The sequence below is a fragment of the Peromyscus leucopus genome, chromosome 1 (assembly GCF_004664715.2).
Source record: "Peromyscus leucopus breed LL Stock chromosome 1, UCI_PerLeu_2.1, whole genome shotgun sequence".
Taxonomy (NCBI): Eukaryota; Metazoa; Chordata; class Mammalia; order Rodentia; family Cricetidae; genus Peromyscus; species Peromyscus leucopus.
The window spans coordinates 177,982,307-178,010,136 of NC_051063.1; the positions used below are offsets into that span (position 1 = coordinate 177,982,307).

At 36.4% G+C, this 27,830-nt stretch overlaps 1 protein-coding gene and 1 pseudogene across 3 annotated transcripts in view; one reads left to right on the forward strand and one right to left on the reverse strand.

Annotated features, from left to right (window-relative positions):
• Positions 1-27,830, reverse strand: part of LOC114685238 — a 127,231-nt pseudogene that overhangs the window by 74,399 nt on the left and 25,002 nt on the right.
• LOC114685241 (probable alcohol sulfotransferase) overlaps positions 1-27,830 on the forward strand; it is a 39,293-nt gene that overhangs the window by 5,740 nt on the left and 5,723 nt on the right. For all 3 annotated transcript variants that reach the window (XM_028859825.2, XM_037202071.1, XM_037202070.1), the window contains exon 4: positions 11,304-11,398. In XM_028859825.2, the coding sequence (XP_028715658.1) occupies positions 11,304-11,398 (95 nt within the window). The remainder of the gene's footprint in view (positions 1-11,303; positions 11,399-27,830) is intronic.

Below are 27,830 nucleotides of genomic sequence, written 5' to 3' on the forward strand. Positions count from 1 at the left end.
TTAGCTGAATCTTCACATGATTAATGATTTCTTTTGGTTGATTGAAATCTTTTAATTTCATGGGATCCCACTTGTTGAGTATTGGCCTTATTTTCTGAGTGAGATGAGTAGCATTTAGAATGTCCTTACCTGTGATTACCTCTTAAAGTGCACTTTCTGTATTTTCCTCAAGCAGTTTTATAGTTTTGTGTATTCTGTTGAGGGTCTTGATACATGATTGCTGTGAATGTGTGTGTGTGTGTGTGTGTGTGTGTGTGTGTTTGAATTTGTGTATTGTGTATGTGTGATAAAGGATTAAGATCTAAATTCATTCTTCTATACATAACTATCCAGTTTCCAAAATACCATGTACTGAAGATCCCATTTTTCTTCCAATGCATTTTTTTTTATTTTTCAAGGTAGGGTTTCTCTGTGTAGTTTTAGTGCCTGTCCTGGATCTTGCTCTGTAGACCAGACTGGCCTCGAACTCACAGACATCCACCTGGCTTTGCCTCCCAAGTGCTGCACCACTGCTGCCTGGCCCAATGCATGTTTTTGATATTTTGTCAAAAATACAGTGCCTGCAGTTGTGTGAACTTATGTCTTGGTTTTCTATTCAGTTAATCCATATGTTTGTCTTGTGTCAGTTCTATGCTGTTTTCATTACTCTATCTCTGTAGTATAACTTGAAATAAGGTACTATCTTTTTCCAAGGCTGCTTTGATTATCTGGGATTGTTTGTGCTTTTTGTATGAATTTATTATTGAATTTGTTCTTTAGAAATTTCAAAGATGTATACATTATGTTCTGCTTATTGAAACCCTTTGCCTTCTTTGATCTCCCTCTCACCTTTAGTGACCCCCATTCCCTACAGTTCTCTTTTATAACTTTCATGTCTCTCTATTGATGGCCCATTTAATTTAACCATGATTTTTATCTTCTGTGGGAATGTGAGGTTTTGAACTGCCAATGGAAACCTAGTTGGCACCTCACTGGGGACACAACGGAGGACAGTGAATTCCTACCACCCAGAATCATTCAGTATTCATAATTTCATTATGGAGTTTAGTGTCCCTTGAGTATCTTCCTCAGTCCACAATGACTCATTTTTGGGCTAGTCTTATGCAGGATCTTTGCAGCAGCTTCAATTCCTTTTAGATCATAACTACACTTGCTCTGTCATGCCTACATGTCAGCATTTTCCAGCCATTCTCTTTCTCTTTTCCAGCTTCTACATCCTTTCTGCTCCCCCTTCTGTAATGGTCCCTGAGCATTAGAGGCAGTTCTGTAATGTTGCATTTAGGAGCGAGCATCCAACCATTCTGTATCAATTTGAAGATTATTAATTTTTATTTCTGTGTATAACACTAAAATCAGGATTGTTATTGCATTGAGTCTGTTCATTGTTTTTGCTAGAATGTGCATCTTTATAACATGAATTTTTCTAGTCTGTGACCATGGGAACATTTTCCATCTCCTAATATCTGCATTTGTTTCTGTCTTCAGTGTATTGAGGTTTTCAGTAATGAGAACTTTGCATCCTTGGTGTATTCATTACTTTTCTATTGCTGTGATAAAACAAAGCAAATTATTGAAGTAATGCTTTGTTTGGAGCTTATGGTTTCAGAGTGATGAGTCTATCATCTCCATTATAGGAAGCATGGCACCAGGGAGGCAGGCATGGCATTGTGGTAGTACACGAGATCTCACACCTCAATCCACAAACAGCAGAAGGAGAGCACTCAGAATGATGTCAGTCCTGTGTATCCTTAAATCCCATCCCAGTGGCATATTTCCTCCAGCAAGTTCACACTTGCTGATCCTCTCAAAATATACACCAACTGCAAACCAAGTATTCAAATTCCTGAACATTATATAGGACATTTTTATAAGTCAGCACATTTGTTTAGATTTATTCAGAGGTACTTTCTTTAGACATTTGTTAACAGACCCATGTCCCTGCTTTGTTTCTTAATTTGCTCATCATTGGTATAGTGAAAAACTATTTATGTTTGTTTGATCATTTTGTACCCTGTCACTTAGATAAAAGTCTTTATTAGATCTAAGTGTTTTCTGGTAAACACTTTCAGCTCTCGTATTGATAGATTTGTATCACTGAAGAATAGGTACTTTGACTTGTTTCTTTCTTATTTGTATAGCTTTTATTTTTTTGTTTTGTCTTTTTTCTATTATAGACTTTGGTACTATATTTTATAAAGTAGAAAAAAGTCCACATCATTTTCTTCTTGCTTGTACTGGAAATATATTGGATTTCCCCCAACCTAGTGGAATATAAGCTACAGTTTTCTTACATATGGCCAATACTATGTTGAAAAATGTTCACTCTACTCTAAGTTCTTTGCGAATTTAGGCATTAGAGGATGATGAATTTTATCAAAAATTCTTTTCTTTATCTACACAGTTTACAATGGGTTTTCTGTTCTTGAGTCCATTTGTACTATTTAATTTATATTTATTGATGTTTGTGTATTAAATCAGACCTCCACTGAGTCTCTGGAAAAAAGTCAACTTGATCATGGTGAACAGTTGTTTTGATATTGTGTGTGTGTGTGTGTGTGTGTGTGTGTGTGTGTGTACTTGTGTATGTGCGCAAATATATATAGTGTGGGTATATTTGTAGTCAAATGTGCAGGTGCAAACCAGAGGAAAACTTACAAGAATGTATTATTTCTTTCCATCATGTGGATTTAGGTCTTCAGGTTTGGCAATAAACAACTTTACCTGTTCAGCCATTTTACTATCCTTTGATATGTTCATGAATATGTTAACAAAGTATTTTATCAAGAAGCTTTGCATCTATGTTAATCATGGATCTTGTTCTGTGGTGTGGGATGTTCTGTATGCTCTGAATGTGTTGCTCTGATTGGTTAAAAAATAAAGTGCTGATTAGCCAGTAGCCAGGCAGGAAGTATAGGCAGGACAAAGAGAGAGGAGAATTCTGGGAAGTGGAAGGCTGAGGAGAGGGAGATGCTGTAAGATACTGATAAGCCATGTGGCAATTTATAGATTAATAGAAATGGGTTCATTTAAAATACTAGATAACAAGAAGCCTGCCATGGTCATACAGTTTATAAGTAATATAAGCTTCTGAGTGACTATTTTATTAGTGGGCTGTGGGACTGCGGGGATTTGGCTGAACCTGGAGAGAAACTTCCCAGCTACAGGTCTGTAGTGTTTTTTTTTGTTTGTTTTCTTTTTTGAATATTTGTCTGCTCTTTGTATCAAGATGATAAAATACTTTGATAATGAGCCTTAATTTCCTTCTTTCATGTAACAGTTCAAGTAGTTTGCTGTTCTCTGAAGTTCTGGAAAAATTCATCTAACCTGAACATTTCTTTTAGTTTAGAGATTATTTTTGTTACTTTTGCAAACTCATTGTTATTTTAGGCCTTAGCATATTTTTATAACATTTTTTATTGATTCTTTGGGAATTTCCTATCTTGCATATCACTTCCACACATTTCCCTGTCCTTTCATATCTACCCTCCATGTTTGTATCCTGCCACTCAAAAGAAAATAAAAATAAAAACAAAAACAAAAAACAAATATCTCACTGACCCCTCTTGGGAATGACAAGCTCTGCTATCAATGAGCTATTTTCTCTCATACCATTCACAGCTGTCAAGTCTCCAATTCTAACATACTTGGACCAGTTCACTGCTCTGTATTCCTATCTGTCCATCACATATTTGTTCATTGTAATGGCACTGGGAACTGCTGTGTGTCACACCATATATTCTTTTACCCAAACAGTTTTAATTTCAAATGTTCATTGCAATGAATGGTTGGTCTGGTTCAGGGCCTCTGGCTTCCCCATCAATACTGGACTCTCATCCAGACTCATCTCAGATATCCTACTCAGAGTCAAGGAGATCCTGTGCCTGTGGTTCCATAGGGCCAGCCCTTTCTGCCTTCTTCAGCAGCTCATAGATGTTGGAGTAAGCCAACTCAAGGTCCAGAATCTGAGCTTCAGCGGTAGCTGAGTTGTTCAGCCCTGGTCTTTACTGTGCCTTCCCCTGTCAGCAGAGGTGGCAGGCAATAAGAAGGGTCAGGTCTCACTATATTTCACATTTATTTCATGTTTTGTGTAGAAGAGTTTTGTTGCATGCATATGTGTTTTTTGGATACGTGTCTTGTGCCTGCAAAGACAGGAAGATGGCATTATGAGCAATCATGTGGGTATTGGAAATTGAATCCTTATCCTCTTGAAGAAAAGTGAATATTTTTAACTGCTGAGCCTTGTCCCTATACCTAACTGTTTATTGTTTTACAATGTTATCTTAGTTTTATTTTCATAATTTTTATCTATGTAGACATTCATCCATATATTTTAGATTTTCCAGTTCAGTGGAATGATTTTAATGTAAACTTTAATAATTCTGTGAATTCACTGGTGCTTGTTATAATGACTGATTCCCTTTTCATGTCCTACTGTGTTATTTTTTGCTTTTTCTTTTCCCTTTGGTTAGTTTATCAAAAGTTTTTTTAATAGTATTTATATTTTGATGGTACAAACTCTATTTCCTTGACTCTCTAGGTTTGTTTTATTGTTGCTACTGTTTTAATTTCACTAATATTTTTAATATTAGTGTTTTCTTTCCAGCTAATAATTTTGCTGTTTCATTTATTCTTTTCCAAAGCCGTGAGGTAATTCATTAGCTAATTTATTAGAAATCTCCTTGACATTATACTGTGGTTAATTTGAGCTTTACACATCCCTCTTAAGGCGGTCTTCACTGCATCCCATAGGTTATAGAATGTTGTAATTTATTTTTCATTTCACTGTAAAAATCTTTCTATTCTTAATTTCATCAAGGACTCATTCATCATTAAGTTGTGAGTTGTTTACCATCCATGAGTCTGTTTATGTTCTGAAGTTTCTCTTATTTACTTTTAGACATTTTATAGTTTTGGGATAGAACATAAGGAATTACTTTAATTACCCTATGTTTGTTAAGATGTTCTTTGTGACCTAGTATATGATCTATTGTAGAGAAAGTTCCATGGACTTTCATTGTGCATTCTTCAGTGTTTGGATACAATATTCTATAAATGTCTTTTAAGACCATTTTACCTGTGATGTCAGTTAATTCTATTTATTTTCTACTGGGATGAAGTGTTAACTGTTGAAAATGAAAGTACTGTAATCCTTGCCTATGGCTTTACATCTAGTAGTTTTTTTCTGTGCATAACTGGGTGAACCTATGTTTGTAACTGTAAATTTCTCATTATGAATTGATCCTTTAAGCAGTAGGAAGTAATGTTTATCATTGCTCAATAGATTTGGTTTCAAGTCTATTATGCCAGATTAGTTCAGCATCATATGCTTGTTTTCTAGCTCCATTTTTCCCAGAACACCTTTTTTCACCATATCATTGTAAGGTTATATCTGTCTTATATGATGAGATATAACAAATATAAACTTCCTAGTTATTTACTCCAATGTCCTACACTGTATCTTTTGATTAAGGAATTGGCAAATTAGTATTATGTACTACTGAAAGGTGTCTGTTGATTCCTCTCATTTTGATAATTTTACCAAGGAGATTGAATTGATTTCTTGTTTACCTGTTGATCTAGCTTGCTTTGTGGTCTCTGTGATAAAAAAATACTCTAGCAGGAAACAATGTTCGAGAAGAAATTGTTTATCTGGCTTTAACTTTCAGGTCACAATATGTCTATGGGAGAAGTCAGAGCAGTATCTCCAGAAGGAACTGAAGCAGAAACCATTTTACTAATCTGCATGTTAACTTTTTTCAATGTCTTGTGATCAGTTTTGTTCCTCATACAATCCAGCTCCAGCTACCTATGCTGTGGGCCCTAACACACCAATCATCAATCAAGACAACAGCACAAATACTTTGTCACCAGTCAATCTGATCTGTACATACTCTTAAATGTGACTCTCTCAGATAATTCTAGTTTGAGTCAACTTGACTACAGAAGTAAGCTTCTGCTTGTTGCAGCCTTATGGATACATTTTTTTCTCTTTAGTGGAAAAGCATATTTTGTAGAGCTGTGTTGATGGTCATAAATTCATTTTGAATACTTTTAGCATATAATTTTTTTTTTCCTTCATTTATGAGAAGCAGTTATGATGGGATGAATACAGTAGTCTGAGTTGTCATTGGTTGTCTTTAGAACTTAAAATATAGTTTTCCAGGCCATCCTGCATTTTAAAATCACAGTTGAAAAATCTGTTATTCTGACAGACTTTCTTTTACATTAGACTTAGTGTTTCTCTCTTGCCAATTTCAATGGACTTTTGTAGCTAGAGTTTTTCTGGTCCTGCCTGGCCCACAGTCAGGACAAATCTCTCTCACCTGCCAGTCCCACAGGCACTCAGACCTAACCAAGTAAAAACACAGAGACTTATATTATTTATAAACTGTATGGCAATGCCAGGCTTCTTGTTATCTTGTTCTTATATCTTAAATTATCACATCTCCATTAATCTATATGTTGCCATGTGGCTCATGGCTTACTGGTATCTTAACATGTTGCTTTTCATTGTGGTGGCTGGCAGCATCTCTTTGCCTCAGCATTCCACTTCCCAGAATTCTCTTCTCTGCTTGTCCCACCTATACTTCCTGCCTGGCTACTGGCCAATCAGCATTTTATTTATACAGAGTGATATCCATAGCAGACTTTCTTTGTTTAATTATAATTTTATGAGGTACATTTATTTTCTGGTCTTGTCTATATGATGTTCTAAATTCCTTCTGTATCTTATCTGGTATCTATTCTAACAAAAATCAAGCAAGAGAAAAAAGGGTTAATTTTGTTCACAACTCCAAGTTACAGTTTAATTTTGATGAGAAACCTAGGCAGGAAGTTAATGCAGTGTGTTCAAAGACAACAGTAGAGAGATATGTTTGTTCTTGCTTTCTTGCCTTCAGTTAATGTTTTCTTACCTTATGTTTTCCTGAACCCACATGAGTAGAGAATGGTGCTGCCCACAACATCCTTCACCTTTTACATCATCCGTTAATGATCAGGACATTCTTTCATTGGCATACCCACAGGCTTATGTGATCTAGATACTTCCTCATTAAAAATCTGTTCCAAGGCAGTTATAGGTTGTGTCAAATTAACAGTAGAAGATTGTAATGTAACGTCTCTCTTTGTAACTATGGGAAATAATTTTAAAATGTTTTCTATGCCTATGAACCTCAGATTTGTTGTTTTCATAGAGTGACCAATATCATAGAATTCCCACTCATATCTTCTTGCTATGTTATATTTGTTCTTATTGGATTGTCCCGCATCTTTCAACTTGCATTGACACTGTTATATAGTTTTCTTTTAAAATTGTCTTATTTATTGTGATCTGGTATATATATATATATATATATATATATATATATATATATATATATATATATATATATACATAAGTGTCTATGTGGGTACTCACATCTCACAGAACATTTGAGGAACATGAGAAAAACTTTGTGGAGCCAGTTGTCTATTTCTAATCTATACGGCTTATAGAGACTGAGGTCTGGTCATCAGGTTTACATGATAATCATTTTACCCATTGTCATCTCATTACCCTACCATTCTATTTTGTATAACTATTTAATTCATTTACAATTTATTTTTTGTGTAGATCTTTTTGTGCTACTTCATATTTTCCATTGTGTACTATGATTTATTCTTTAAAATGATGTCATCATAGGAGTTTGAGAGATGGCTCTGGCCAAAAGCACTTGATACTTTTTAGAAGAAAGTGGTTTGTTTCCCAGTACCCTTACAGAGGGGTTCACTACTTTATATAACTCAAGATTCAGGGAAAACTGACACTCTAACCTCTGTAGGCACACATACACACACACACACACACACACACACACACACACACACTTGTATTTACATAAAAACACACATACAAGAATGAAAATATGATAAATCATTTAAAATTTATTTCTTTAACCACAAGTTTCTAGAGATTTGTATATTCTCCAAATAATATGTTTAAAATCCCTCCTCTCTTTTCCTTTTCCTACTCCCTCTCCTTTCACTGCCCCCTCTCTTTCTACCATATGACTTATTTCCCTCAATCTGGATATTAATGTGATTACTAGTAATATCACATAACCTTGCTTCCTACTTTCATTTGATTTCACTCATCAGGTTTCTTTTGTTGATGGTAATCTCCCTTTCTATCACCATATGAGATACATGCTTCACATATTTGTTATTGGAGCTTTCTGTCTTCCTTGGAATCTTGTCCAGGTGGCAAGTATTTACTTGTCTGGTTATTGAATATTACTCCCCAATAACCCTCAAATTTTGTGGTTGTGATTGTTATTGTTGGATACAGTCACTAAGTCTCATACTTTGATACCTATCAATTAAAGTGTGATAGTTAATACATTTACAGGCTGAGTATGATGATATAACCCTCAATCAAAGTACTAATTGGGTGGAGAGGAGTAGATAAAAAATTCAAGGCCACCCTTGTTTGCATACCATGATTGTGGACAACTTTGTTGTCATACCCTTTGCAATTCATGTCCCCAAACAAATATTTTTAAAACAACTTCCAAAGCAGAGCTTCTGTTAATTATTATTAATATCTATCATTGGCTTGCTTTTGGTGCCCTCACCAACATTCTTTTGGCTTTTTGTTTTGACACAGGATCTGTTTTATCCCACGTTGACCAGAAATTCATTCTGTAATTGAAAATGACATTGAATCCCTGGTATTTTGTTTCTATCTTCTAAACCTTGATTTCTACCTTGTTTGAGACAATCTCCTTCTTTTTGTTCATCCCTGTGTGTGGCAATTAGCAGGTCTCTAGCTAGTGGGCATTATCCTTTTCCCAACTCCCATGTCACAGGAAAGATACTAGGTTAACAAAACCAGGCTGCATCACCATATTTGAATGGTTTTTGAGGATTCAAACCCAGGTATTCTTATATACAAGACAAATGCTTTCCATTGAGCCATCAGCTGAGCCTAGCTTTCAGTCTCTTTGAGGGACTTAATTGCTTCATATATTATGCAATTCACTTTATCTCTACACTTTCTCTGTAGATCATTTACCACCATCAGGTTTCAACAAAATCTTATATTCATTGAATTCATGTATCCTACTGCTCTGACACTGGCTTAATTTGATTCAGTTGGTCCTTCAGATAATGGGGAACAATACAAGTCCTCAATGGAGGGTGAGACATGAAGAGACAGCATAACTAGACCAGGAACACTTAGGACACTCTGACTAATGAAAACACATCACAGTAGTACTAGGAATGAAGCACTGGTTTGAATGTGGAAGGCTATGACTTGAATGACTCTAGTTGTCTGTGTTCTAGAGTCTCTGGTCTTAAAGAGTCACTATCCACAAGTTGTAGAACCTTAGAGGTGGGTGTTAGTGGGAAGAGATCCCTCAGAAGGGGTTAATAGAGCTTGCCAGACATGATGGTAATACAAAGTCCCCACCTGGACATGCTCAGAACCCTCTGGCTTCCTGTTTTGTTTTGATCACATTTTACCAACTCATGCCTTTGTCACTGCTACTTGCCTTTTGGATGTCTCCTCCTGGCATCCGAAATAAATCTGTAAGGTGATGAGTTTACTAACGAACTAAATTTTATCTTCTTATTTACTCTGTGTGTGTGTGTGTGTGTGTGTGTGTGTGTGTGTGTGACAACTGTTATCATTGTCATGAAGACCAGCTTTCAGGAACTCAAGGAATGAGTGGAAAGCCATGGAGTCAGCAAACTAATCACTTAACTTGAATTTTCTATCTGAAGGAGTAAAACTTAATTCACTGGGGACAGAGATGGGACAAAATTTAACTCTCTTGGGACAGAAAAAAAGGAGGAAACATACACAAACATTTGTATTTCTCCATCATTTTCTCTTTGTTCTTTATTTTTCCCTTACTGCTTATATATCTGAACAAAATTTCTCAGACAATATAAAAATTGCAATGTGATTTCATTCTATTTCTTAAGTGAATGAATACAATGAATACAGTTAGAAATCATGATTTCCAATTTCCCTTAAATGATTAAACATCCTACATATTGTAGATGAAAAACAAATTATCTCAAGAACTCTCATACATTCATATCCAAGCAACTTGGTATAGATTAACAGAATAAAAGCAAGTAAGATATATTTCTCAGCCAGTCTTTTATTGGCAAGCTGGATTTTGTGGTTACAAAGGAATGGTCAATCATTTCATTACATATCTCAAATTGTAATCTTATAAAGCATTTCTTAACTTAAATTATTCCATTTACCTTTTGCCTTTGGGATTTTCCCATTCTCTTATACCTATAAATCTTACTCTTACTCATACTGGGACTGGCTGTGTATCTGGGTGGCTGACCCCTGATATTGCCCTTCTTCTTTCTCATTTCTTATTCTTTTTTACTCCCAGTATTCTTCTATATATTCTCTGCCTGCCAGCCCCTTCTGTTTGTTCTTCTGCCTCACTATTGGCCTTCAGATCTTTATTAGACCATCAGGTGATTAGACAGGTACCATAACACAACTTCACAGAGTTAAACAATAGCAACATAAGCAAAGGTAACACACCTTAAAATAATATTCTACAAAAGAATTATTTTATTTAATAATTACCCTAAGCCACAGTCAATATGGATACTCAAGAAAAACTAACTGTATGACATTTCCTTGTTCTTATTTTCTATCCTCTGCAGGCCCTGATATGTCAGGGGCAGAGAAACACCATATCTTGCTTTTGACTTTATTAGTGTTTCTACTAAGCTAACCTCTATCACAATCAGTTACTATATTAAAAACCCTCAATAATCAAAATTCCATTTATTCTTATACTATTATTGTGTATAAAATTTTCGCTTTAAATAGAATAGCTTAGGAGGAAATCATCTTTATAATAATCCGCTGATAGAAATGCCCAGGAGAATGGGATATTTCCATTGGATAGTCATAATAAATTAAGGGCAGTGGGGATTTCCCCACACCCATTCATACCATGAAAAAACAGAGGAAATTATCAATGGTAAACATGTAACAGCACAGCAGCAGTGGCAAGAGACATTCTGGGGCCAAAGCCATCAATGTCTTGCTTATCTAAGACTCACTCATCTGAGCTTTGCTTCCTGGTAAACAATCCACCTACACTTCAATTGCCAGCTGCTGATTCTATGACATGGCCACAGGTAAAATATCACATTGAATTATGTAAATACTGGATTTTTTTTGTAAAGCTGCCTCTCATTTGCAGAGAAGAGAAGAATATCAGGCAGACTTCAGTTTGATTATTTGTAATCAACACTTCCCTTCTCCATTCACACAGTGATATATGGATCATGGTTTGAGCACACCCGTGACTGGCTGTCTCTGAGAGAAAGGGACAACTTCCTGGTACTGAGCTATGAAGACATGAAAAAGGTAACTGTTATTCTTACAGCTATCATACAATCCATTAGCCTTTCAGCCCATACAGCATCACACATTCCTCAGTATTCCCATTCCACCTACTGTATCAGTGGTAGGCACATGAAAAGTTACTAATTATGAGATTACACCCCATGTCTTTTATTAGCCTACATCTGGTGTTTCCTCTTCAGCCTCTTTGTCCACCGTACTTGACCCTGAAGTAGGGTATGGTAGCTCAGACTTTTCCAATTATGTCTGTACACCACATTCGATACAGCTAATAACCCAGTAGTCAATGGGGAAGGGGTAAACAGTGTCATTCCACTGGTGGGTCCAAATGAATGCTATCTCCCTTTAATGAAAACAAGAGGGCAAAGACATGCAATCCGTCAGGGAGGTTGGTGTTCTGTGCTCTGCAGTACAGAGGTTTCTGCATGGTTAGCTAGAACATGCTAGAAATTTCAAAAGTTTTAGAAGATAACATCTAAAAATGTTTTAATATTAAGTAATGCAATATATGTAAATACTCAGATAGCCCCTAACCTTATAGGATTTTGCAGGTTTAATTTCATTGAAATGAAATGCTGAAGGTTATAAATATACTTAATACTATGTATCTGTCTCAAATATCTCTTATTTAAAAAAATAAAAAAAAAACATATATTGGAAGAGTGTCACATAACTCTAAACCATGCATTGCATGATAGACCTCTAGGTAATCCTTGGTTGTCTGGTGTGTGTGAGGCCAATCTTGGCTGCAAGAGACATTATTTCAAAAGACCATTAAGGAAACTAATTTTGAAGTTCATTTGTGTATTTTATGTTCATTTAATAAAAAATTTTCCCTATAATGATGGGCACATAATAATGAAACCAAACATATAATCAAAACAGTATTCTCATTTGATCAACAACCCAAAAATTTAAGTAGTTTGGAAGTTATAGATGAAGGGTAACCATCATTTACACATTTACTTATCATAGATAAAGATATCAATTTTAATTTTTACTGAGCAAAAAAATGCACTGAGTAAACAGTCTGTCAGAAAAAAAACCACTTTCCCACCTTAGAATTCTTCAAAAATTTAGTTAAGGAGGAGAAGGAGTCTTACAGCCACTGTTTACCTTATAGAAGTATACTCTGGTCACAACAAAGGCAGCTGTTAGTTGTAACTTTTTGTTTTGATTTCCCTATTATATTTTTTATTGTTTTTAACAATTTGTAAATTATATATACATATATAGAGAGAAAATTATATATTATATAATTTATATATACATATATAAAATTATATATACACACATATATAAATATAAATTATATATACATATAGAAAAACTATATATATATATGTATATAGACTGTTCTGGAACTCACCTTGTACACCAGGCTGACCTTAAACTCACAGATATCTATCTGCCTCTGCCTCTCCAGTGCTGGGAATAAAGGTGTGTGCCACCACACCGGGCAATTTAAATATATTTTGATCATATTCTTTCCCTCCCACAATTCCTTCAGAATTATTTCCCTTTCCTCACCCACCCAAATTTAAATTCTTTGTTAAAGAAGTCCCCAAATTAAAACAATACCAAAAGAGAAAAGCACCATGAGACTGGATTAGGCCCTTTGTATAGGCAAGACATTTGTGTAGTTTGCTGCTTGATGGGCCCCTGGTAGTGTGATCAGGATGCATCCTTTGTGCATGAGTAAGTTTTTTAGAGCCCATTGCCTATGGTGGGACAACTTACACAGTCTTGGTGCAGGAGTTGGGGCTTGGACCTGCCTTAACTGAGTGTATCAGACTCTGGTGACACCGCATGGGAGACCTTGCCTTGAAGGAGTTGGGAATGGGGTTTAGAGAGGGGAGGCTAGAGGGTCAGAGGAAGGAAGGAAAGGGGATCTGTGGTTGGTATGTAAAATGAATACAAAATTTCTAGTAATAATGAAAAATAAAAACACCAACTATAACCAAATGAAAGCATCCCCCAAACACATACAAAACTGTGGAGTCTATATGTTGGTCAATTACTCCTGAACATGAAGACTGCCCTGGAGTAGCAGATATATACAGGGTCACTGCAGTGGAGAAATCTGATATTCCCTCTCCCAGCAGGTACAAATGACAGTTAAGATGTTAACCTTTATCCTAGTGGATTGAATAGCATCCATTCATTCATTCATTCCTTTATAAAAGGATACCAAAATAAAATACAATATGATGAAATAATACTATCACCTTAGAGTTAGACAAGACAAATCAACAGAACAAAAGCATCACAAGAAATGGCACACAAATCAGAGACCCATATGTTTGATCACTTGGGAAGCCCCCCCAAAATCATGAAACTAGAAACTCTAAAATAGAGCAGAGAACAGGTGCAGACATGGAGCAAAATGCAGCATGCTTCAGAATGTGGCTTCATATGTGTTTTTACCATGCTAATGTGGAGGGCCTTGTTTTCCTCATGTCCTCCCTCCTCTCTGGCTCTTACACTTTCTTCTTCAGAGGAGGAGTTCTTGGAGCTACAGAGGGAGGGATTTAGTGGAAACATACCATTAAGAACTGATTTGTTCTAAAGTATCCACTCTGTGTAATGTCTATCTGTGGGTCTCTTTATTTGTTCTTGCCAAATTCAGGAGCCAGCCTCTCTAATGATGGATGAACAAGGCACAAATCAGAGAATAGTAGAATATCATTAGGAGTCATTTTGTCACTAAATTGTTAGACCAGTATTAATTACTTTTACCCTAGGTTCCCAGGGTATCTAGTCTCTGGTCACCAAAGCAGTGTCAGGTATGAGTTCCATCTCATGGAGTGGGATTTAAGTATAATAAATTATTGGTTATTTCCTCCCATGAGATTTGTGCTACCATTACTCTAGCATATCTGTCATGTAGGACACAAATGTAGATCAGAGGATTTGTGGCAGGCTTCATGTTTGCACTTCTCTTTTAATAGTATGCATAGTACTTTCTTTTAACAAAGATGATGGAATGCAGAGCTGAAAGCTGTATGTAATTGCCAGCATATCCATGTTTGATGAGTGATAAAGGTGCTGTCTTCAGCAATGGTGCCTTGCTGTCAGTTTGTGGAGAGCAACCTATAGTCTTAGCAATGGCCTGTGTTAGGGGTTCTCATGGAGTCTCTTTGGCCAAGAACTCAATTAGATGTAACCTGATATGAGAAATGGAAGCTTCCTTCAGTGACAAGAGACTGTCATTTGGAACACTATTTCTCCCATTAATTGATAATATTATTTATATTGTCATCACATGTGTATATATTTTAAAAAGTTTTTATTGTACTAGATTTCCATATATTTGCTCAAATATTCCTTAATTTTTGTTTTCACTCCTCATATTCCCTCCCTCCCTTAAGTTCCTTTCCTGCTCCCCATTTAATCATCAATTTCAAGCCTTGCTTATCCACCCATAATGTGTTCTCTATGCTTAGTATTTTTCATTATAATTATAGGCTGAAGGGCCTTTCTTTCCTGTTATATTCTATTTTGTGTTTTGCAATTTTTTTTTAATTTGATGTCCATCTCCTTCTTTAGGTTAGTGAATTATGTTCCTGATTTATTTTTGAGTCATTTATTTATTTATTTATTTATTTATTTATTTATTTATTTATTTTATCCAAACCAAATTTTGCCTCACTTCCCTCTTTCTGCTTCCACCACTATCCCCCAACCACTTCATTCCCCTCCACTGTTACTCTTCAATACAGCTGGGCCTCCCAATGATATCAGTCAGCCATGGTACATCAAATAGCAGGGTGACTAGTCTCTTCCTCTATCTTTAAGTCTCAATGATGTGCATTTCCCTGATGATTAGGGATGTTGAGCAATTCCTTAAATGTCTTTCAGCCATTTGAGTTTCCTCTGTTGAGGATTCTCTGCTTAGTTCTAAAGCCCATTTCTCAATTGGACTGTTGGTCGTTTTGATGTCTAATTTCTTGAGTTCCTTATATATTCTGGATATCAGTCCTCTGTCAGATGTGGGGTTGGTGAAGATCTTTTCCCATTCTGTGGACTGTCACTTTGCCTTGTTGATCGTATCCTTTGCTCTACAAAAGCTCCCCCAAGATACAGCTATAACACTCTTGGGCATATACCCAAGAAATGCTCAGTCATACCACAAGAGCACTTGCTTAGCTATGTTCATATTAGCATTGTTTGTAATAACCAAAGCGTGGAAACAACCTAGATGCCCTTCAACTGAAGAATGGATAGATAAATTGTGGCACATATACACAATGGAATACTACTCAGCAGAGAAAAACAATGACATCATACGGTTTGCAGACAAATGGATCGATCTAGAAAAAATCATCCTGAGTGAGGTAACCCAGACTCAGAAAGACAAATATGGTATGTACTCACTCATAGGAGGATGCTAGATGTGGAACAAGGATGACTGGACTGTTACTCACATTACCATTGAGGCTACCTGGAAAACAGGACACTAAGAAAGACACAGAGAAATGGATGGGATCTACATGAACAGCCTGGACATGAGTGGGAGAAATGAAGGGTGAGGTTCGAGGGAAAGAGAGCGGGAGATCCTAGCTGGATCAAGAAAAGAGAGGGAGAACAAGGAATAGGAGACCATGGTAAATGAATACCACATGAGAAAAGAAAGAAACAAAGAGCTAAAGAGGCCCACAGAAATCCACAAAGATACCCCCACAAAAGACTGCTGGCAATGTTCGAGAGACAGCCAGGACTGACCTACACTGGTGATGGGATGGCCAAACACTCTAATAGTTGGGCCAGAAACCCCATCCAAGGACTGAGGAATCTGGATGCAGACATCCACGGCTAGGCCCCGGGTGGAGCGCTAGGAGTCTAATTAGTGAGAAAGAGGAGGGTTTATATGAGCGAGGATTGTTGAAACCAAGGTTGGATAAAGCACAGGGACAAATAACCAAACGAATGGAAACACGTGAACTATGAACCAAAGGCTGAGGGGCCACCAACTGGATCAGGCCCTCTGAATAGGTGAGACAGTCGATTGGCTTGATCTGTTTGGGAGGCATCTAGGCAGTGGTACCAGGTCCTGGGCTCGTTGCATGAGTTAGCTGTTTGAAACCTGCGACTTATGCAGGGACAGGGACGCTTGGCTCATTCTGGGAGGAGGGGACTGGACCTGCCTGGACTGATTCTATCAGGTCGATCCCAGTCCTTGGGGGAGACCTTGATCTGGAGGAGGTGGGAATGGTGTTGTGGGCTGGGTGGAAGGGGAGGGGGGCAGGAAGGGAGATAACAAGGGAATCTGTGCTATTATATAGAACTGAATAGTATTGTAAAATAAAAAAAAAGACTCGATGATGTAATCTGGTATCAGAAATGGGTGTTAAAAGGAAGCAAAAGAGTCAGAGACTTCCCCTGCTCTCATTATTAGGAGTATCACATGAACACGAAGTTACACAACTGTAATATATATGCACAGCACCTATATCAGTCTCATGCAGGCCCTTTGGTTCAGTCTCTGTGGAACCCTATTAGCCCAGGTTAGTTTAGTCTGTGGGTTTTCTTTTGGTGTGTTTGATATCACTGGGACCTAAAATACAGCCTTGTCCTCTTCTGTAGGATACTGTGAGCACTACTTAATGTTTGGCTGTAGGGTAGTTCTCTGCATATTTTTCCATGAGTTGCTTTGTTATGAAGCCTCTGAGATGACAGTTACACTAGACTTCAATCTTTTAGAATAGAAGGATATCATTAGGAATCATTTCATTGACATTTTTTCCATTCATATTTGGTTCTCTTCTAAAACTCTGGGTTAAACTGCCTCTGGATCCTGACCCTCGGAGTGGAGCCCCTCTCAAGATACAGGTTGGCACCTGTGCCAGTCATTAGTTGTTCACTCCCAAAATTTCTGCCACACCTTTACCTAAGTCAATGTTGGCAAGACAGATTGAAAGTAGAAGGCTTTGTGGCTAGGTTGGTGAACCAGGCCTTCCACTGGACATCTTGCCTGGTTACAGGAGATGGCCAGTACAACTGCCATTTTATGTGTCAATTGGTTAACCTCATAGATTCATGAATGTTTCCATTGCTCTAGGTTTCCATCTCATCCCCAAGATCCCCCTAGATCCCAGTGTCTCTCTTAATTCTCTCTCAACTCATCCTTCACACACATGATCCCTTCTGTTCCCATCTCCATTCTCCCTTCTATGTTTTCCTCCATACACTATCAATCTCCATTTTACTTCTTCACAGTGAGATTCATGCATACCCCCTTGAGTATACCTAGGTATTTAACTTCTCTGTTCTGTGGGTTGTAGTTTGGTTCTCCTTCACTTTCTATGTAATAGTCACATATGATTGAGTACATACCATTCTTGTATTTCTGGGTCTGGATTACCTTACTCAGGATTATCTTTTCTACTTCCACCAATTCATATTTAATAATACCATTGTTTTAAACAGCTGAGTAATATTCCATTATGTAAATATATCACATTTTCTATAACCATATTTTGATTGAGGTTATTTACAGTTTCTATTAAAAATAAAGCTTCTATAAACATAGTAGAACAATGGTCCTGTGGTATGGATTGTTCTTTGGGCATAAGTCCAGGAGTGGTATGGTATAACTGAGTCTTGAGGTAGATCAATTCCCAAATTTCTTAGAAACTGCCATATTTATTTCCAAAGTGGATGTATAAGTTTGTACTCCCACCAGCAGTGGAGGAGCATTCCCCTTGCTCTATGTGCTATTCATCATAAGTTGTCAATGGTGATTTTGATCTTAGCCATTCTGACCAATTTAAGATAAAATCTTAGTGATTTTTTAAATTGCTTTTCTCTGATGGCTAAGGATTTGAATATTTCTTTGACTGTTTCTCAGTCATTTGATACTCCCCTGTTGAGAATTCTCTGTTCAGATCTGTACTTTATTTTTAAATTGGATTATTAATTTTATTGGTATCTAGTTTCTTGTGTTCTTTATGTTTTAGGTATCACACTTATGTCAGATGAAGAATAGATAAAAATCTTTCCCAATTCTGTGAGTTGCCTTTTGTCCATTGATAGTTTCCTTTGCTCTACACAAGCTTTTTAGTTTTATGAGATCCCATTTGTTAATTGGCAGTTTTTATACCTGCTCAATTAATGTCTTGCTCAGGAATTTGTCTCTTGTTCCAATGTCTACAAGGCTATATCCCATTTTCTCTTTTATCATGTTAAGTGTATCTGGATTTGTTTTGAGGTCTTTGTTCCTCTTGGACTTCGTTTTTGTACAATGATAGATATGGATTTATTTACATTCCTATACATGAGAACGTTCAGTTTTACCAATGCCATTTGTTGAAAATGTTGGTTTTTCCATGGTATAATTTGTTTTTTTGGTTTTTGGGGTTTATTTGGCAAAAATCAAATGTTCACAGGTGTATGTATTTACTTCTCAGTCCTTGATCTTATTCCAATGAACAATTTTTCTGCTTTTAATGCCAATAACATGTGAAGTTTATTACTATTGCTTTGTGGTACAGCTTTAAATTGGGGACAGTGTTATCTCCAGAAGTTACTTTCTTGTCCAGGATTGTTTTAGCTATCCTGCTTTTTTATTTTTCCATACAATGTTGAGTATTGTTATTATTTTAACTTCTGTAAAGAATTGTGTTGGAATTTTGATAGGTATTGCATTGAATCTTTAGATTGCTTTAAAAAAACATTTGCTTTTCATTTATTACACATACAGTGTTCTGTCTACATGCCAGAAGAGGGCACCAGATCTCATTATAGATGGTTGTGAGCCACCTCTGGAAGAATAGCCAGTGCTCTTAACTTCTGAGCCATCTCTCCAGCCCATAGATTGTTTTTGATAAGTTGTATAGTTTAATTTGCTAATCCTGATGATCAATGAATGTAGGAGACATTTCCATCTTTTAATATCTTCTCCAATTTCTTTCTTCAGAGTCTTTATGTTGTTATCATGCAGGTTTTTAACTTACTTTCTTAGAGTTACACCAAGATCTTTATCTTATTTGTGGCTATAGTGTAGGGTATTGTTCCTCTGATTTCTTTCTCACCCCAATTATCATTTATATAGAGAGTAATACTGAATTTGTTTTTAGTTAATTTTGTATCCAAACACTTCACTAAAGATATTTATCAGTTTTGGAGTTCCTTGGTAGAATTATTGGGGAATATTAAGTATGTTATTGTATCACCTGCAATTTGTTTCCCATTATTCTCCATAAGTTTTCATATTCTGCAAGATAACACTTCAAGTACTATGCTAAATAGATGTGGAAAGCCTTGTCATGTTCCTAATTTTTGTGGAATTGCTTTGACTTTCTCTCCATTTAATTTGATTTAATTTAATTTGGCTATTGGTTGCAATATATTGCCTTTAGTTTGTTTAGGTATGTCCCAATATCCCGGATCTCCCCAAGGTATTTATCACGAAAGGGTGTTCCTGTTTGTCAAAGGATTTTGTTTTTCCATCTAACAGGGTGATTGTGTGGTGTTTTTCTTTCAGTTTGTCTACATGCTGGATTAAATTAAATTAGCATATATTGAATCATCCTTGCATCTCTGGAATGAAGTCCACCTAATCAGGGTGGATGATCTTTTTGTTTTCTTGGATTTAGTTTGTGAGTATTTTATTGAGTAATTTTCATCTATGTTCATGAGGGAAATTGGTCTGTAATTCTATTTTTGTTTATTTTTTGTGTGGTTCAGATATTAGGGTAACTGTAGCGTTATAAATAATTTGGCAATATTCCATCTATTTCTTTTTATTTCATTTATTTATTTAATGCTGAATGTCATTTATTGAAGGAAGGAGGTCTTAAATTCAGGCTTACAGCACAATGGGAGAACCCCAGTGGGCAGAAGTTCGCTACTGATGTTTTACAATCTTGCATCTAACCTGTTAACGCTCATTATTCAGGATACACAGACAAGGATCTTCCCTTAAGCATCCAGGAGGGTGGAACCCAGCAGGGAATTAGCATAGGGAAGATATCAAGGTCAAGGTCAGCAAGCAAGGCAACAGTTACCCAAAACAGCCCTACAGGTCCCCTTTTACTAAAAAATGAGCTTCTGATTTAGGTTGTGTGTGACATGAGCAAGTCACCTTACCCATCATAGAGATGCCTGCCCAGGCCACACAGGCACTCTGTCTTAGGTTGGTGAGCGACACCCAGGCGGTACCCATCTCTGAATACTCATTAACATACAGGCTCAATTGTGTGTGAGCTGCAGAGTTAACTGCTGCCACAGATCTCAAAGTGGTGCTGGGCTTGCAATCTGTGTTTTTTACACAGAAAAGACCAACAGAAATCCTAACCAACCCATAGCCAGTAGCCTAAAGGCAACTGAGCCATTCCCTTTCTTAGCGAGCCTTAGTGCAAATTGGAGTCTTTGTAAGATGGTATCCCAAAAGCAAATGGAACTTGAGTTTATATATTTATAATTTTTAAAGCCAATCGGAATGTATATAACTATTGAATTAAATTTATCATGTCCAGTAGAATGAAAGATTCACTAACTGTGGTAGCTACTTTTGCTGCCAGGGTCTCCACTGCCTAGCTGTAGTAAGCAATTATGAAATGGTAATCCCAGAAACAGTAGCAGCAGTGGCCACCACTGCTATAACAGCAACAACAGCAATAACGGCAGCAGCAATGTCAAATTCTCTTCTGGATTGTGTGGGCATCCACTGGCATGAATATAACTCCAGGAACACGAACCGCCAATGCCCATTTTTCTTGATCCCAGCAGGACTTAAGCTGGCAACTCTGCAAAAGAACAACTAAGAACCATAAAGAACAAACAGGCAGCTTATAAGGAACATAACTAATAGTCTTATAATGGCTACATTCAGGCTCATAAATTTTAAGATAGTTTCAAAGGGGGCCTAAATGAATTTTAGGAGGCCAATAAATGTTGCACAGAGCCACTCCTGAAAAGTAGGTACTACACCAGCTTGAAGAGGATTGTGAAAATGAAAAGGCTTAGCTGGCATTCTACTGTTAACAAATGGAGGACAATGACCTTTAGGGTTATCTTTAATCTCCAAGGTGTCTGGGTGACACATTCTCAAACATACTGGTTTTTCAAAACCAGTTACCATACATTACCTTCTGGAGAACCCAACCGCATGGCTACAGTTCCTAGGCTTACTTTAATGCTTGCCAAAGCTGGCCATATTGGGCTCTCAATCCATCTATTTCTATTTGGTGGAATATTTTGAGGAGAATTGGTATTAGCTCTTCTTTGAACGTCTGGTAGAATTATGTACTAAATTATGTACCATCTAGTCCTGGGCTACTATTGGTTGGAAGACTTTTAATGACTGCTTCTACATCCTTGGGGATTACTCATTCTTGTATAATATTAGAGGGACCAGCCTTAATATTATACATCCCAGGGGCTCAGGAGAGAGAACTACTAATGGCGAGGACTATTTTCAGGAAATATAATCTCAGCACACTGAGTTCGATAGTCCACTTGCTTTAATTCCTCTGGCATAACATCCTTTATACACAGCTTCAGTTCTGTTCACATGTCTAGCTCCTTTCTTGCCTGATTTCTCTATATTTATCTACTGTCCCCTCTAGGTTCTATCTTAATTCCTTCATCTTGTTCTATCCCTTCTAGGTTCTCATCTATCTAGTTCTTTCCCCTATCAGCTCCTCTCACATCTCCTCTCTCATCTGGCTCTTCCTCATCTTGTTCTTCCCCATCTTGCTCTTCCTCATCTTCCACCTCATTCCTCTAGTCCTCTCTTTTAGACCTCCATTCTAGTTCTTCCCCATCTCATTTTGTTCCTCTCAAGTTCTTACCTATCTAGTTCTTCCATTCTCTTTTCTCTTCTCCTCTGCCTCCTGGAAGTCTCGGTATATAAAGGGAGGGTCCGAGCTAAATTGTGTAAAGCTATTAACATCCACCTCTCCTAGGCAGCATCTCCTTGTGGAATTTACCATAAGTCAGGAGACTTGCATGTGGGCTATTACCATTGTTAGTCCACCTGGGACTAACAATGGGCGCCCACCTGGGTGGTGTTTCCTATAGTCCTTGAAAGTGGCCAAGGGAGATAATCTGATTCCAGAGAAAGCCTTTCCTGAGGCTGTTCTCCAAATACCTGGAATGTGTATGTCCAGAGAGTGATCAGTCTACACTGTTAGTCCTTCTTAGGGGAAAGTCAATTGGAAAAACTATGAAGGCACACATGATTTTCATAACAGAATACAGCTGATATATAACAAGCCAAGTAACACCAAAAACTCCTTGGGATTTGGCTTCCTCTGGAGGAATTCCCTGATCCCTCCAGGTTGACTTTGCCATAACCAGCTGAGTTCTTATGATATATTCCTGCGGCCTGCAGCAACTCATCTATATAAATTGTTTTGAACTTCATATAACTTCAGTAAGTGATATCTAACACAAACATTGTTCACTTCTTTTAGATTTTCCAAGTTTGTGGTGTACACAATTTTGACTTATGGCCCATGATTTCTTTTATATCCTAGGTGTGTTTTGTTATGTCTCTCTTTTCAATTATGACTTTGTTAATTTGGATATTCTCTCTCCGCCTTTTAGTAAGTTTGGATAAGAGTTTGTCTATCTTGTTGTTTTTCCTCAAAGAACCAATTCTGTGTTTCATTTTTCTTTGTGTTGATCTCTTTGCTTTTAATGTATTGTTTTCAGTCCTCTATTTGATTATTTCCTGAAGTCTGTTCTACTATTTGTGTCTGTTTCTTATTGTTCTAGAGCTTTTAATTCTCTGCTATGAGAATTCTCTAATTTCCTCAATCAGCGTCTTAGTGCTATGAGTCTTCCTCTTAACACAACTTTACCTGTGTCCCATTAGTAAGGATAGGTCATGGGTTTATTTTCATTGAATTCTGGGAAATCTTTGTTATCTTTATTTCTTTCTTGACCCATTTTTAATTCAGTTGGGAGTTTTTCAGTTTTCATGATTTTATAGGCTTTCAACAGTTTACATTGTTTTTGAAAAGCAAATTTTACTGACAGTGGTCTCATAGTATATAGTGGGGTATTTCAATTTTTTTTAATCTATAGAGACTTGATTTATGACTGAGTATATGATCAGTTTTGGAAAAGGCTCCACAAGGTACTGAGATATAGGTATAATCTTTGGTATTTGGGTGAAATGTCCTTTAGATATATGTTCCAGTCAATTTGAGGCATAATGTCTATTAATTCCATTATTTATCTGTTTAAATAACTCCATTATTTATCTGTTTATTTATTTATTTCTGGATAGCATGTCCATTTGTAGGAATAATCTGTTGAAGTCTCTCACTATTAATATTTGGGATTTGGTGTTTGATTTAGGTGTAAGTCACATGTCTTTTACAAATGTGGGTGCTGTTGCATTTGGAGAATTGATGTTAAGAATTGGAATGTCATCATGGTGGATTTTTCCCTTAATGAATATGAAATATCCTCCTCCTTTTCTTTTGAATAATTTTGGTTTGATTTCTCACCTTTACATTTAAATTAACCCATTTTTATTCATCTTTGTATTGTCACACGTCCTGTGGCTTTACCTGTCCTCCAGCATCTTGCTCCTTGGGCATCTCAGATCTGTCTCTCCACTGTGCCCTTCTTCTTCTTCCCCTCCTCAGTTTAGTTTCTCTACCTAACCTTATCCAGCCTGGATATTGGTCAATACACTTCTTTATTAACCAATCAGAACATAATTTACACAAGGTATAGAAATATTCCACAACATTTCCCTCTTTTTTGTCTAAATTAATATGGTTTTAGCATTAACATAGTAAAGCTATATACAATGGAAACTGTTATTAAATAAGAATTACAGTAGCCATTCCCAAATCCATTTGCATTTGGCAAAAGTAGATAAAATAGTTATCTAACTAATCTTAGTCTGAATTTTTGTATCTAATTTGCTTTCCATTATAACTAAGGAAAACTATATTTATAATATTTATATCTATTTTTTCTTCAACTCCACCAAACATCAGAAGCATGAAATATTACTTAATGACAGGGACATCAGGCTATCATAACAGTCACCCAAACTTCTTCTGCAATGATGGGACATTCATCTTTGACATACAGGCCTAGATTATCTGCCAGACTTTACTGTCAAGCAGAGAAATCTGAAGGAGTTCCCAACTTGTCTCCTCTTTCAGTTTTTGCAGTGACTATCAACAGTTGAGTCAATGGCAGTTTCTTTGCCCACATTGCTAGCTTTATTCATAAAAAAACCCTCCATATAGTTTCTTTGATGTTCATCATCTTTCTGAAGTTGATTGGTGCTGCCAGGGCAGACACATCTCACTTTCCTGAAAAGCTTAAATTGTTAAAACATTTAAATTGCCATATTTTAATAGTTGTTTGAACTCTTGGAAGATTATCTATCTATTTGTAATATATGTTTGTATACCTAGAACACCTAACTAACAAGACTTTAAATTTGACTATTATAGATGACTATTGATCTGTATTTCTTAATTGTATATTACATTTATAATTGAGTTACATAAGAAATACCTTAAGCAAGTATATAATACATTATAACAAGATTAACTATAATTTGGTATAAATAAAGTAAAATTCATTCCAATGTTCAATATTTAGAGATTAACAACTGTTTTGGAGGGATTAAAGAAGATTCCAAAATCTACTTTTTTCCCATAATAATTAAACCTTTTTCCCATAATTTCTGTTTCATATACCCTTTCTTCTTTAGAAAGAGATTGATTATGATCAATATCAATTTGTAAACAACTCTCCTTAAATGAAAACAAACATTTATAACCAATATTTTGGTAAAGTAGGTGTAGTTTTCTAAACTATTTCCTGCTGATCGGTGGATACTGATAATCTTTCAGGGACTCTGAGAAAATCAGGAAAATAGTTAAGTTTTGGCTGGAGTGTTTGTGAGGCTGGATCATCTAAGCCAGCAACCGTAAAGCTATTTTGGTGGTCGGATCATCTAGAACATTTTTATTGGTGATTTGTCACCTTTTTCTGAAAATGTGTAATCTTTTAAAGGTAACACATACACCTGTATTAAAAAATATAAACTTTGCATTGTACACAGGCTAGCAAAAAATATTTTTTGGCTTCATGTTTGAACAGGTAAAACGTACATCATATTTATTGTATTTATTTTAGGTTTATTTTCTCATATCTGTATTCAGGATTTTAGGGGTTCTTCCTCAAACAAACCTGATTTTCCTGGGAAGAATCCATGAATCAAAATGGATGAATTCCATTTTTCTGTGGAAACAAAAGCATAAACTTTCCCACAACTAACATATCTTTTGACTTAAATTTTGAAGTCAAGATAATTTTAAAATATATAGGTTTGTTTATTTTAATAGCTTCCAAAATCAAATGCCTTTCAGAAGTTGTCATTCACTCATTAACAGTCAAAAAATCTAAACATAGTACAGAACAGAACATAATATAGAATTTATACTCTGTTTTTATCTATATATGGCTTATCATAATTTTATTACTCTAATTAATTTTAAGAATTTTACTAAATTCTTTTAAAATCATTTTTAATCTATGACTATTTCTATCCTTTCTCTTCTTCTTCCACGCCTATACACATTTCTCAAACACACTGCAATCCACTTAGAGGCTTTTGGCTGAATTTGTTCTTACTGTGTTTCTCTAACCCTTTCTGTCTTTATGAGCAAAAACCCTAAATCTTCCACCTAATATGTGGCTGGAAAATGCCACTCTGTACATCATCCTGTGTGAGAATGTGAGAACTTGCCATGCTGCAGATCAAGCCCACATGTCACAGCCAGAGGATGTGTCTCTGTACAGTGGCTCACATGAGAGGCATGAACTATGAAGCTGCTCTTGGCTCCATTTTTGTGTGTCTAGAAACATTTTTAAGCTTTCTCACATTTTACGTAGTTATATGTACCCAATCGTGGGTGCCCTATGTAAATGGACATTTGTCTCCCACCTGCCAGTTCTCAAATTACCACTCAGAAACTTATGATAATTACAAAATTCTAATCCAATAGCTCAGACTTGTTACTAACTAGCACTGACATTTAAATTAACACATTTTATTAATCTATGTATTGCCTCATGTCCTGTGGCTTTATCTGCCTATAATATCTTGCTTTGTCAGTGGCTTACTCCCTCTTGGCCCTTCTTTTTCCCCTCCATAATTTGGTTTTACTTCCTAAACTTATACTGCTTGGCTATTGTTCAGTCAACTTTTTTATTAAACCAATCAGAGCACAATTTACACAGTATACAGGAATATTCCATAGCACTTAGAAAAGGTGATGGCCTATGAGTGGAGAATAAGAAGTACCCCAGAATGGAAGAAAGCAGTTTTCCACAGCAACTGCATAGATAATCACCTGGAAATGGGGGCACTGAGTGAGGATAGGCCACAGCAAAATTTTGATATAAGGCTTTGGATAAAACTGAATGATCAGAGTTGGGATGATGCAGGTAAAGGTGAAGATCTGCAGTTTTCTTTCCTGATCAGAGTGACATGTGGGTTCCTATGGAGTGTCTTCTTGATTCAGAAGTGAGGGGAAAGCAATGAGTAGGGAGAAGGAACTTTTGAGCATAAGACCTTTTTATACACATTATATAGAGGAATTTTGGGAGAGAGGCTCTAGCAAGTTTTCTGCACAGAGATGAGGATGAAACTAAGAGACTGGACTTCTAGGAACAAATGGAGAAATAAAGCTCTGCATTGAGCCTGCTTCTTCCATGCCCAGCTTTGCCTTTGGGTTCTTGGGAAATGCTTGATGAGGATGAGGTGTGGAATAAAGCATTGATTTATGTTAGTGGTATTAGGGAGGGTCTCTGAGATCCACTAGATCTCAGTAGCTGGTGTAGGTGTTTTGATGCAGAGAAGGTGTTAATACTTGAGGATGTGACTCCAAGGAATGGAGAGTGAGCCAAAAATCTATAGTTAGCTTACTTTCACCAGGCCTGAGTAACCTGTGGTTTACAAAGGAGGGCCACTTGAAGTTGGGGTTTGGGATAATCCTATGAGTTGAAAGAGTCAGGATAAGAGGAGATCTTTGGGTTCCACTCTTGATGGGTTCAGATGTCAAAGATTTTCTTTTTTGATTTAGGATGAAACTTGTAGATTGGATCTGGAAGAGCAGAGGAAAACATGAAAATATATGGTCAGCCTACCTATTTCCATATCAGGAGTCAGAAAAATAATTTTTAGTGGAATATATTAAGGATCAACAAAAACAGAAAAACTGAATCATTCCAAAATAATTTGATCTCTTAATTTTATCTTCTAGGGATAGAAAATTTCTTGTAAGAAGTAAAGACATCCATCAGATTCCTGTGTCTTTTGAAAAATATGTTAATTTTTCAAAAATTCAATTTTAACCAGGAAACTTCATTATCCACCTCTGCTGCGTGCTTGTGCAATTTCCCATAAATCTCCATTCCAACCATTCAATGCATTCATTTCAGT